At 40.3% G+C, this 13,544-nt stretch overlaps 1 protein-coding gene across 2 annotated transcripts in view; it reads right to left on the bottom strand.

The window, feature by feature from the left end:
* LRIG1 (leucine rich repeats and immunoglobulin like domains 1) overlaps nt 1-13,544 on the bottom strand; it is a 153,778-nt gene that overhangs the window by 14,614 nt on the left and 125,620 nt on the right. Inside the window, exons 10-12 of one of the 2 annotated variants that reach the window (XM_081939848.1) lie at nt 8,690-8,761; nt 4,850-4,921; nt 3,140-3,303 (exon numbers count right to left, since the gene is read on the bottom strand). In XM_081939848.1, the coding sequence (XP_081795974.1) occupies nt 3,140-3,303; nt 4,850-4,921; nt 8,690-8,761 (308 nt within the window). The remainder of the gene's footprint in view (nt 1-3,139; nt 3,304-4,849; nt 4,922-8,689; nt 8,762-13,544) is intronic. The other variant, XM_081939849.1, reaches the window with a different exon arrangement.

Below are 13,544 nucleotides of genomic sequence, written 5' to 3'. Positions count from 1 at the left end.
TGACCCGATTTGATTTTATGACCATTTGCTTTACGACCGTAGTAAAAATGGTCATAAAATCAAATCGGGTCACATGACGACACATTTAACAATCACAATGATTTAGGAGAAAAATTCTATACACAACTGCAGCTGTTAAGTGAGGGTTACTTGCATTTATAATATTTGCATTTACTACTGCCTGTTCCCCTTTGCATGAAATTAAGTTGTGAATGCCCCAACACTGGAAGTCTTTAAGAAGATGTTGGATAGCCATTTGTCTGAAACGGTATAGGGTTTCCTGCCTAGGCAGGGGGTTGGACTAGAAGACCTCCAAGGTCCCTTCCAACTTTGCTATTTTATTGCATTGTATTGTATTTCTGGTGTGGGGCTGATTTTATGGACTGTAAGACCTCCCTCTTCACAAGAAGACAGAGAGGTGCAAAGGGTCCCCTGCGTGAGCAGAGGGTTGGACTAGAAGACCTCCAAGGTCCCTTCCAACTCCGCAATTCTATTATTCGAAGTTGAATGGTAATAGACCTTATGAAAAACACCAGAAGGAAGTTGAAACAGGGGGTACAAGCCCTAAGAAACAACTGTGGGATAACTTATAATAATAATATCTAACCTAACAAAAACATATTATAACAATTACAATGTTAAAATCCTTTTTAAGTTCTAAGGGCAACAAAAATATTTTCCCACTAATTCACTAATTCCAAGCCATGCAGGAAAAAATGGTGTGTGTGGTATGTATATAAGAGATACATGCATCTCTTATATAAAGCTTCACAGAACATCAATTCAGTAAGTAGCCAAAGGAAAAAGTATAGCATTTCCCTTCTTTAATTACAGGCTTCCAGACTGCAAGAGGCTCTGTGTAGGGGCAGGGATCCTTCACTTGGGAAGTCCACATGTCAAAATGAAGGCTTTAGTATAAGCTACAAAGCAGGAGTTTCTCAAACATGGCACCTGCCATGGGCAGCCTTGAACGATCATTCACAGAAGAGAGGCATTCATGTTTAAATTTGTGACTTTACATTGGCCCAACAATCACTCCTGGTGCATTTAGACCAGTGTTTCTCAACCTTGGCGACTTTAAGTCCTGTGGACTTCAACACCCACAATCCCCCAGCCAGCTGGCTGAGGAATTCTGGGAGTCCACAGGACTTAAAGTCGCCAAGGTGAAGAAACACTGATTTAGACATTCCGGGTTCCTGTTCTATCAAACATGGCTGACTCAGGAATTCTGGGAGTTGAAGTCCACAGGTGATAAAAAGGGTCATAGTTGCCATCCCTGCTCTAATGTCTGAGAGAAGACGTTATCTTTTCTCATTTCTGCATGTGGCTGTAACAATGGGGGGAAAAAGATTCGTATCAGATAGATGCAGTGGATATGCCAGGCACAGTTAGAGGAGGAGTGGGAAATTTATAGTATCCAAAAGCCCAAACATCTGTGACTCTGAAGAGGGCAGGCAGACAGACAAGCAATACTATGCTATCTTCTAGCACATTCCAGGCATGAGAGAAAAAAAACCACATGACTCAGCTGCTCTGCCACAACTAGTAGCTCTCTGTTTTGAATGACAGGAACAGCAGTGTGTCCCTGCACTCCCTCCACCCACCCCCGGCCCCTCCAAGAGAGGCAGTATATGGTTGGGGGAAGTGACAACTTCACAACTGGCAGTTGTTCCTAGACCAAGAGATTTTCCACGGCCTTGTCTATCTGCGGTTACCAAATTGCCATTTTTAATAAGATTAAGAAAGTGACATGTCTTAAATAAATGCAGTTATTTTGGCATGCTGCTGCCTAGGGAATTCTGGGCGTTGAAGTCCATGGAACCTCATTTTGCTGAGGCTGAGAAACACTGCTCTAACCTCATGCAGTACACAAGGGGTGGATACAACCACTATCAAATAGAATAGATTTATTCATTATAATTATAATTGTTATTATTTGGGGGTTTTTGTAAAAAAAATGCATCCCCCCCCAAAAAAACCCCGTAAGTGACAGAACAACATTGCATTCTTGCAAAATGGGGAAGATGATTTTTGATTCAATTGGGATATTTTAATCAGGATGATTAATTGTATCTAATGCTTTAATATTCTATCTAATTTCTTGCCTAGGCTTTACCTTATGAATGTGCTTTGGGAAGGTTAAAAGTCTATAGTCAAAAAAATGCTGTTATTCTCTGTGCAAAACTAAAAAGTTTTTAAAATTTTACTTTTGCCCCAGGAGATTCACTGCTGGTTCTTGAAAATAGTTAACAACCCCTGGTCAACCGATTTTGTTCACTTCCCCACTCACACCAATTGAAACCAGTCCCATACACTCTGACAGGTTGAAACCCCATCACCCCAAGAGCACCTGCATTAATTGTGGTGTCTAATTTGGAGCTGATGCAAGAAAATGTACCCTCAAAATCCAAAGTAAGCTACTGAATGGGTATCAGATGAGTCTTCTCACGACTAGCTCTGAGCTGGCCACAAAATAAGATGGAAATTATTCACCTATGCATGTAAGGATTTTATTTTCTCTGGTATTGGCTCTCAAGCACTGGGGCCAAAGCACATTTTATGAAGTCAGCTACCTTTTTCAGATTTCCTGTGCTGATCTGATAATCCCTATTTATCCACTGAGATGAGTTAGCCATGTTTTGAGTACTCAAAGTAGGATTAAAAAAACCCTAAAGGAATACACAAATAACGAATGTAAGAACAACAAAAAGGAAGGGAAGAGCCTTCCTTTAATAAGAGTAAATAGAATCATTTTTGTTTTGTGCTGGAACAAAAGTCAAATAAATCAAGAAAAATCACCGGTTGGAGCAGTCAACCAAGCTAGAGCCCAAATTAAAATGAATCGAAGCAGGATATGCTATTCAGAAAGGCTCTTTCTCATCCAAGCTCTAACCCATTCTATCATCAAATTTCCATGACCACCAAATGTGTCCCCAAGCTCATTTGGGATCAGTGCTCCCGATAGATGTTGTGGATATGATTTACAGTTCTTCTCAATGGTGAAGGCAGACCACAAAAGGAGATGCTACACTCCACTGCATATGAAATAATAAGCTGACCACAAAACACATAGTCATTCCTGCGTCAGGGCTACTCTCCAAAGCAACCTCAAAATTACCATGCGGCAGCGAAGACTCACCACATACAAAACTTTCTGGGACCACTTCAAGAATATTTTTGCCCTTTAATGATTCCGGGTGGGCACAGGTGGCTTCCACAAACAGCTGTTGTTTTTTCTTGGTTAACCAAAGTGGCAACCACTTGAGCTGACAATCACAGAGGAAGCTCTCGCTGTTGATGCGGCTGGGAGAAAGCGAAGAAAACAAGGAAAAGAATAAAATGTTTTTAAAACAGTGGCAACAGCCGGGTTAAAAATGTTCATAAGATAAGTGTGTGAAAATGATCTGTATTAGTTGATATATGAATATCCGCCTTGGACCGAACTATTCAATATTCTGCCTCCATGCCAATCCAACACATCATTTGGTACCTTTGCTTCAAACTCAGTTGGCTTTCCAAACGGACTCATTTAACCATCTGAATTAAACCAGATTCATACAAGTCTGTAAATGGGGGTGGGGGGAGGAATTTTCATTTTACTTGGAAAAGTGTCATATAAAGATATAGGCCCCAATTTAAGCAGACCATGGTCACATCCTGCGGGTGCTAATTTCATTCTTTAATACAGTGTTTAAATGTATATCTGCAATAGATAACATCTGGATAACCCCAATCTAATAGGCAAGTAATAACACTTCTAAAGGAGAGAAGTTCAAATTTTAAAGATGGAAAGATTACCAAAACATGTTTGAAATTCAGAATATAAGAAAATTAGTTTAGCGATAACCACATATATGTGGATATTGTATGTATTTAATCCAGCATTTTCCTTTCCACAACAGCTATCAGAATTCTTTGGGAAGCTCTCAAGCGCAGCATAAAGTATTGTGTATTGTGACAATTAATTTTGACTTTTGATGCATAGCAGCTGATATGTATTAGCATGACAATTAGCTTTGGAGAAATTCCCTAATTCACAGCCATTCGTAAAGCTATTCTTCATTAAGCTTTTGATTTGTACTTAAAACCTAGTTTAGTGGTCATCAATTTCTTTTGAGGTAGTTCTTTCAAATTACTTTGCAATAGTTGTGCCAATACTAGCTTTTGGACACCTGTATAGGCCACATGCTATTTTAAAGAGAGGGAAAGAACAGAATATATAACGCAAAAGAGAGTGTGACTTAGCATAGTTCAACATAGTTGAAATGACAAACCTGCTAACACATTTGTAATTCTGAGCTTCACTGCTTCCTTGCAGACGTTTCATTATCCAACTAGGTAACATCATCAGTTTTAGCAGTTGAATAATGAAATGTCTGTAAGAAGACAACCAATGTCAGAGAGCACCAAGAACCCAAGTTCATTGCCAAGTTACAAATATTCTCTTCTGCTGATGCCATTTGTAATTCTCCCCTTCTAAATGAGTTCAAGGATCAATTTCAGCTTAGTACTGAAATTTCATTATACGGATATAAAAAGGGGGGGGATGAGAAGGGCAGGTATTTTACTATATGATCTATATGACTAGAGGATGGGAGTTTGGACTTTCTAAGCTCAATGGAAAAGGCAGAGCTGCAGCCCAATGAAATCAGCCACAAGGAAGATCTAATTTCACTAGTTATGGAATTTTACTATCTGACATCTGCTCTCTTGCAAAAAATAGTGCAGGGAACAATGGAATTATTGGTAATATGGAAAAGAGCTATTGGAGGGAGGAGTCGCTGGAGGAAACGTCACCAAAAAATGGACAAAAATATACAGCAAACACTTATTAGGATTCATTCCTTACAGTTCTTTCAGGTTTTTCAGCTTTGTAAAGGCATCCTCTTGAATAGACCGTATGGCGTTATTCCCAAGGTTCCTATAGAAAGTAAAGCATTTATTTTAATTTACACACATAATATAGCACTTTATGATTTTCCACTTATTCATAATATTTCTAATCCTAGTAAATAGAGGATGTGCAGAATTAGGGCCTGAATGCATTCACACATCATACTAACTTTATCAGGAGGTGACATAGTGAATCTCTCACCTGTCCACTTCACATCCAATTTCTATTATTTTTTTTTGTTTTACTGAATCCTAATGGTGATTAATGAAAAAAAGCCACATTTATTTATTTTATACAGGTAGTCCTCACTTCAAGTTTGCCCTGTTGAGCAACCATTCAAAATTACAATGGCGCTGAAAAAGTAACTTTATCATTGGTTCTTGCATTTATGATTATTGCAGCATCCCAAGGTCACGTGATTGAGATTTGCGGGTTTTGCAGTCTTTGCAACTTTCCAGTAGCCTGTGGTCACATGATCACATTTATGCACTTCACAGTCAGCTTAGAACCGTGATGGCGAACCTATGGCACGCGTGCCACAAGTGGCACGTGGAGCCATTTGTAAGGGCACGCGAGGCGCTGCCCTGTCAGCTGGCCAGCGCGTGTGCGCGCTGGCCAGCTGAGTTCACCTTTTTAAAAGCTATTTTTCACCTTCCCCAGGCTCCAGAGGCTTTATAGGAGCCTGGGGAGGGCGAAAAGAGCCTCCCCCGCCACCCCGGGAGGCTTCAGGGACTGTCCCTGAAGCCTTCGGAACGCTTAAACACCCCCCCCCCCAGCAAACCGGAAGTGACTTCCGGGTTGCTCGGAGGGTCGTTTTAAGTGTTCCGAAGGCTTCAGGGACCGTCCGAGGCTTCCCTGAAGCCTTCGGAGCGCTTAAAACCACCCTCCGAACAAACCGGAAGTGCCTTCGGAACGCTTAAAACCACCCCCCGAGGAAACCGGAAGTGACTTCTGCGTTGCTCGGAGGGTCGTTTTAAGCGTTCCGAAGGCTTCAGGGACCGTCCGAGGCTTCCCTGAAGCCTTCGGAATGCTTAAAACGACCCTCCGAGCAACCCGGAAGTCACTTCCGGTTTGCTCGGAGGGTGGTTTTAAGCATTCCGAAGGCACTTCCGGTTTGCTCGGAGGGTGGTTTTAAGCGCTCCGAAGGCTTCAGGGAAGCCTCCGGACAGTCCCTGAAGCCTCCGGAGGGCCTCCGGGGGGTCGGGGGAGGCTCTTTTCGCCCTCCCCAGGCTCCTATAAAGCCCCTGGAACCTGGGGAGGGCAAAAACAAATGTAAAAATGGGGGGGTCGCGCATTGTGCGAGCATGCACACTGGGGGGGTTGCGCATTGCATTATGGGTGCGGCACGCCCGCACTCGACCCCCCTGTGCTCCCCCCACTTGTGGCACGCGAGCCAAAAAAGGTTCGCCATCACTGGCTTAGAATAACAAAATCAGTGGAGAAGCTGGCAGTAAAATTGCAAGTCACAATTACATTATGTCTTGCCTAATGACCACAAGAGGACTGTGGTGGAAATGATGTCTTAATTCTATTGAGGTCATATAGTATCTTGCTAACAACCACATTACAGTCCCAATTGTGATTGTTAAGCATGGACTATCTGCTTAGTTTTTTTGCTACCCAGTTACAATATCAATAGCAATAGCATATAGACTTATATACTGCTTCAAAGTGCTTTACAGCCCTCTCTAAGCAGTTTACAGAGTCAGCAGATTGCCTCCAACAATCTCATTTCAATGACCTTGGACGGCTGAGTCAACCTTAAGCTGGTGAGATTCGAACTGCTGAACTGCCAGCACTCAGCAGAAGTAGCCTGCAGTACTGCATTCTAACCACTGCGAAACCAGGGCTCTTATAAAATACAGGTTAACTGTATATTATGCCTTGGAGATAAGTTTTTCAGCATAAAACTGAAATAGAATTTGCTGCAGCTTATTCTCGTAGTTTAATGTTAATATGAACTGGCCCATGAGTAGTACTATTTTCAACCCATTATTATTATTTTAGTTGCTTAAGATAGATTTTTAAAAAATAGTACATCTGCACACACAACTCCGTTCCAATTGCTTAGTAAATCTGCCAGCATTTTAAATGCAAATGTTTTTAGCATTTCATCTGGTCCATTCCTGAAAAACTGTGCTTGAAGCAAAGAATGTAGTATTTTAAACTTTAACCCCCTCCACCTACCCAAACCCTTTCCAAAGGAACCACACTCCTCCTTTGCAAAAAGATTTGAGCAAGATAGAAAGAACAGAGAGAAGAGAATTTCAGAACTTCAGCCAACGATGCCGGGGGTGGGGGGAACAGCAAAGAACCAACTCCAAAATGTACTTCATATAAACATACGTTACAATTAAATGTGTATTTAATTGGCTGGTCCCCAAGTAAAGATGTATTGGTTATAATTTATAGTAATTTGCACATGAGTAAAAACAGCAAGGATGTGGAAAATGAGCAGACATTTTAAAAGAGGATCCAATCCCTGAAGAAGAATTATCCATGCCCTGGAGAGATTTTTGCACAAACAAGGTAAGCGAGTGGCAGTATGGGGATGGGGGCTTCAATGCCAACTCTCTAATTCACTGTCCAGCCTGCCCTCTCTGTTCAAAAAAAGTTATATAAAAAGTAGGTAGTAGAAATGCCTCTTCTAAAATGGTGCTCACCTCTCTATGGATTTTGCAAGTATGTGATTAAAAAATTAGCAAGTACAAAAAACAAAGCAAAACAAACAACCCTCAAGCAGAATAACCCCAGGGGTTTTTAAGACCCTTAATATTATAGACTTAATGTAAAGGTAAAGGTTCCCCTTGCACATATGTGCTAGTCGTTCCCGACTCTGGGGGGGGGGGGTGCTCATTCTGTTTCAAAGCCGAAGAGCCAGCGCTGTCCAAAGACATCTCCATGGTCATGTGGCCGGCATGACTAAACGCCAAAAGCGCACAGAATGCTGTTATCTTCCCGCCAAATGTGGTTCCTATTTTTCTACTTGCATTTTCCTGCTAGGTTGGCAGAAGCTGGGATAAGTAACGGGAGCTCACTCCGTTACGTGGCGCTAAGGATTCGAACCGTTGAACTGCCAACCTTTCTGATCGACAAGCTCAGCGTCTTAGCCACTGAGCCAAATGCTGTCTTTAATGCCAGCAGAGGGAGTCAAAGCGAGGACGATGGGAGTAAAGCCAATCTTGATCAAAGTTGCCATCTACATGAATGGCAATATTCAAGAAGACAAGAGACGCAAATCCTCTGATATTCAGCTAGCTCTCTTGCCACTCTAGCCGAATTTACTGTAAATACATTCAGGCAATGACATAGAAGAGCAATTAAAATGGCAAGGATTGTTTCCCCCCTGCTAGCAAAGATAAGGGTGAGATATTTTGACCCCAACTTTTTTGTAGATACGCTCAGTGCAAAGAAAGAACAGAGCAAAAAAAGAAAGAAAGATGCAACTTCAAACTTTTGGGAAAGGAGAATCATTTCTCAGGAAGGTTTAGATTTTTGTGAATAAAAAAGAGCCATTCCAATATAGGTTTAAAAAAAAACACACACCATGTAACTAGTCATGTGTTCTACAACTTTTTTCCTAGCAGGGGTAATAAAAAAAAAAGCAGAGCCAAAGTTGGAGCTGACTTATAATGAGAAGGAAGCAGCTGGCTCTCAGGAAGGGAACTTCTCAGCTTACAAAGATGCTATTAAATTGCTTGCAGGCCGTTGCAGCAGCCATTCCTGGCAAGCCTCCCCTTTCCCACCCAACCCCTCCCTCCTCTCCCAACCTGCAAAGCCTTGTGGGTTACTCACAGGTGTTCCAGGGCCTCCAAGCCGGAGAACGCCTCCTTGGCCACAGACCTGATCTTGTTTCCAAACAGAGTCCTGCAGTTGTCAAACACCCAGCAAGCCAGATAAGCAGCAGCCAGAGGAGGAGGAGGGAAGGGGGGGGGGGGAGAGGCAAGAGGGGAAGAAAAGACCCCAATTAGCGAGCATCTATCTGATGAACCATCTCCATGTAAGGCGCTGGAAATACAATCTGTCGAGATTAAGGAAGCATACTCTCTCCCTTTCCCTGAAATTAAATACCTTTATCTTTATTAGCGCTTAATAGTGATGATAGCTTTATCCAGGACATTCTGTGTTGGGTTAAGAAGTGCAGCTTTGCTCTGGAAAGGGGGGGAAGGCCAGGATGTGAGCTGATCTTGGCTTATCAACCCCAAACACCATTTAAACAAGACACTGGATTCACCACTGGTCAATTCACCCTTGATCTTTTCACAGTTGGTAATAAGCAGTTTTTTTTAAAAAAAACCACCCCACAATGTTTCAGACTTTTTCCAAGTTTCAAACTACAGCTGGACCTTCTTCAGATCGTACTTTGGTGCTCTCCTATCAGCTCTACTGGCAAAAAGATTTAATAAGACTCCTTATTTACAGAGAGTTTGCCGACATGGATCCAGAGAGGTAGAAATTCTCAGCCTTTCTATGGTGCCCCAAGATATGCTCTAATGGTCCAATCATTTCCAAACACGAGGGGCAAACAGATAAATTTTATATTTATTATTTTTAAGGGATGCTAATAATCCCACACTCACATGCAAGAAGGCCAAAGATCTTCATCAAATTATTCAATTGTTTAAAACATTTAATTAGATGTTATTTTATTGACTTATTATTTTTTCCAACAATAAATTGCCATGTTAAAGCACTTCCCTTTTTACTGTACTCTTTTGTTGAAAAGACTAATCAAAAACTGTAATAAAGCATTTGATTTGCGGGTTTTCATGCTATGTATGAGGACAAGACAGAAAATTTTTGGAAGAATATATTACCCCAACCATAGAATAGAGTAGAATAGAATTAGAATTCTTTATTTATTGGCCAAATGTGATTGGACACCCAAGGAATTTGGTGCATATGCTCTCAGTGTACATAAAAAGAAAAGATACATTCATCAAGAATCATAAGGTACAACACTTAATGATAGTCATAGGGTAGCAATAAGCAATCAAATCATACTAGGAAACAATAAATAAGGATACAAGATAGTAAGTTTAGTCAATGTTTTTCAAAGTTCAGAGACAAAATATCTTTGCCTTGGGTAGAACTGTCTTTCTCCCTCAGAAATGTATTAAACAAAAAGTGTCAAAAATTTATTTTCTAGTGCTACCTTACCTCATAGATTCTCCTCTAACTTGCTAGCAATAACCCTGACAAAAGCATTTCAATTTTTTTATTCCAAACGTTTCATATAGAATTTAAATATTCCCGAATTATAGAAAAATAACATTGACCTGATGGCAGACTCAAAGTGCGCTGAAATATACTTTTTTCCAGTGACTGCCTATGAAGTTTCTTACCAACAGACCCTATAAGCAAGCCAAGATGGGGATTTAGGGCTTTTTTTTAGCAATAGCAATAGTACTTATACACCGCTTCATAGTGCTTTCCAGCCCTCTCTAAGCGGTTTTATAGAGTCAGCATATCGCCCCCAACAATTTGGGTCCTCATTTTACTGGCCTTGGAAGGATGAGTCAACCTTGAGCCTAGTGAGATTCGATCTGCCACTGCTGGCAGCCAGTGATCTGTAGAAGGAGCTTGTAGTATTGCATTCTAACCACTGTGCCACTGCAGGGCTAATGATTTGTAATACTTTAGCTGTGTGTGTGTGTGTGTGTGTGTGTGTGTGTGTGTGTGTGTGTTATTTGGCAGTTTCTTTCTGATAGCCAAGGTGATTAAAAGTCTTGGTATGCCGCACTGTATGTAGTATGTGTTTAAACTTGGTTGTCTTCCAACTTATTCTGCAACTTCTGGGTAAAAATTGGAAGACTGAATATTGCTTGGCAAAAAGCAGAGCAAACAACCACAGCAGAATGAAGAGCCAACAAGGAGACCAGCTCTTTGTAATTCCTCTCTGGATAAGGAGATGACTTGAGATCGCCCATAAGTATTCTAGACAGTTGCTACTCAAAAGGAGACTACAAAATAGTGGGCTTGCTTGGAATTCTGAGGGATGAAAGAATAGTCAACTTTTTGTTTAAACTGTGGTTAGCACCTTTGAGAGGATACTATGTTCAGATATTTCTTTTTTAAATAACTTTTGGAAATTGTGTCTTAACTACATTTTAGCAATTAGGAACCTTTGGATCCACAAATTTAGGAACTTAAACAGATGGAGGGAGGGGGAGAAACAAACAACAAAAAGGTGGACTTAATGGACTTTTGGTGTAATAAGGATTGAAATGATGTTTTATGGATTAGTTTACCAATAAATGTTGAGATATGGAAAGAAGTTTGTTATGTAAGAGAAGGTGATATGTGACTAAATGCTTATATCTTTTGTATTGAAGAAGCAAATTGTTTCCTTATATATATTTTTCTTTTTCTTTACTATATTCTTTTCTATTTCTTTCTTTTCTGAACCTTCTATTTTTTATTCTTTTATTTCCTTTAGTTTATAACTACAACAGTAATAATTAGTACAATCTTCAATAACTTCCTTACACTTTGCAATATATATTAAATAAGAAGTGTACTTTTAAAACAAAGGCAATGCAAGTCAATTCTAGCAGAACATTTGGCTCTGACTCGAGAAATTGCCGCAGGGAGACATTCAAATATTCTGGTCATGAAATCAAATCTGATAGATACTTGATTCCTACAATCCAAGAAATGTTTGAACACTTTCCTAGTTCTTCTGGCGCCCCATAGCTGGAGCTAAATTGGCCCTGCGGAGCTTGGTTTGGGATAATATTGATAGTATTATTCTGTTACTTATCTGATTTCTAGCATTTCCCTTTCTTCTTTTTTAAAAGTGCAATATGGCCCATCCTGAATTCTGATGACAGAAGAGATTAAACTTCTGCAACAAATTAATTCAGGAGGATACGGTATGGGGACTTTTTGTTTCTTTAATTTCAGGGTTTTGTTAATATAAATATTCCTGTAACTCTCTCCCCTGAATAAAGACATGAATAAGTACAATTAGAACCTAGGAAGGTCAGAGAAACTGTTCAACTTTGAAATCTTATACACTACTGTATTTTTCTGAGTATAAGACACACCAAGGTTCTGAAAAGGCAAATTAAAAAAAAAATTTTTTTGCAAAAACGGGCCCTTTTTTTTTCTTTTCAAAAAAAGGGCATGAATAGCGTTTAGGAGGCTTGTAGAGTGCTCCTGGGGGTGGGATGGGGGCAAAAATGAGCAAAAAATGGCCCATTTTTCACAAAAACGAGCCCGTTTTTGGTCAAAAAAAGGACATGGATACCTTTAGGAGGCTTATAGAGTACTCTTGTGGACTGGAGGAGGGGGCAACATTGAGCAAAAAAATGGTCTGTTTTTTGTTCAATTCTGCCCTCCCCAGCCCCTAGGAGCTCTTTGAAAGCCTCCTAAAAGCTATGCATAGCCATTTTGGTGAAGGGGGAGGGGTTTCAGGAGGGAAAAAATGCTGTATTCAGTGTATAAGACGCACCCAGATTTTCAGCCTCTTTTTTTTGAGGGAAAAAGGTGTGTCTTATACTCTGAAAAATATGGTATATTCAATGTAGTGTGAGTGTCCATAGATATTGAGACAGGCCTTCCATCAAACTGTATTCTTTGGTGTCTATTTGGCTAGCTCAATCATAAAGAAATCTAGGTTATTCATATTCTGCAATTTTCTTGATAATTTTTTTAAAAAAGAATGGAAAGCATTAAAAGATTATAAAGGCATTTAAAAAAAAACCTTGACCAAATTCTAAAATTAGGAAACCATGTGTCTAAATGAGAAATCTTTATGAGGAACAAGCTATGTTCAAGATCCTGCTATTGTAAGATTAACCTAATATCAATGTATACATTTCTTAGGAGTAGTTCTTTTTGAAGACAACAAAGAGAATTTTAGGAAACACTACTCAGTGCAAAGTCCACGAATAATAGCCTTTAGCATAGGGGTGTCAAACTCACGGCATCACAGTGTCATCATATGACATATCGGGACTTTCCCCCCCTTCGCTAAACGGGGCATGGGCATGGCCAGCATGTGATGCATCTGGTCTACGAGTTTGACAGCCCTACTTTGCAGTATGTTAATAAGCCCGGCTGAACTAAAAGAAAAAGTTAAGTAGGATTGAATCTGGTTAATATTTGTACCAGAGACTTGTAGGATAGACTGAAGAAAGCAACAGATCCTTGTAGTCACCAGACGTCAAGCTTACTAGTCTTTACTTGAAACAAGATAAGCTTATCTAATCATACTATACATATGTACAAAAGTAGGAATGCTACTTGCAAATGCCTATCATGAGTGTGAGACTAGATTTATAGTACAGGTAGTCCTCGACTTACAATAGTTCATTTAAGTGACCAAAGTTACAAATGGTATTGAAAAAAGTTACTTATGACCACAATTTTTCACACCTACAAATGTTGCAGCATTCTCATGGTTATATGATCAAAATTCAGATGCTTGGCAACTGACTCATATTTATGACGGTAGCAGTGTCCTGGGGTCATATCAGGCATGAAATCCTCTTATCTTTGTTACCAGTTTGAAACTGGGAGCGCTTCCATGTGGTGCTTCTGCACATGTGCAGAACCTTCTGCGCATGCACAGAACGTCCATGATGACGTCAGGGTAGGTGGGCGGAGCCTCCTCCCGCCGCCACCACTACCAGTTCGCCCGTAC

The sequence above is a fragment of the Natrix helvetica genome (genome assembly GCF_964273705.1).
Source record: "Natrix helvetica genome assembly, chromosome: 1".
Classification (NCBI taxonomy): Eukaryota; Metazoa; Chordata; class Lepidosauria; order Squamata; family Natricidae; genus Natrix; species Natrix helvetica.
The sequence above is the reverse complement of the archived record's forward strand: the minus strand, read 5'-3'. Positions and strand labels throughout refer to the sequence as shown.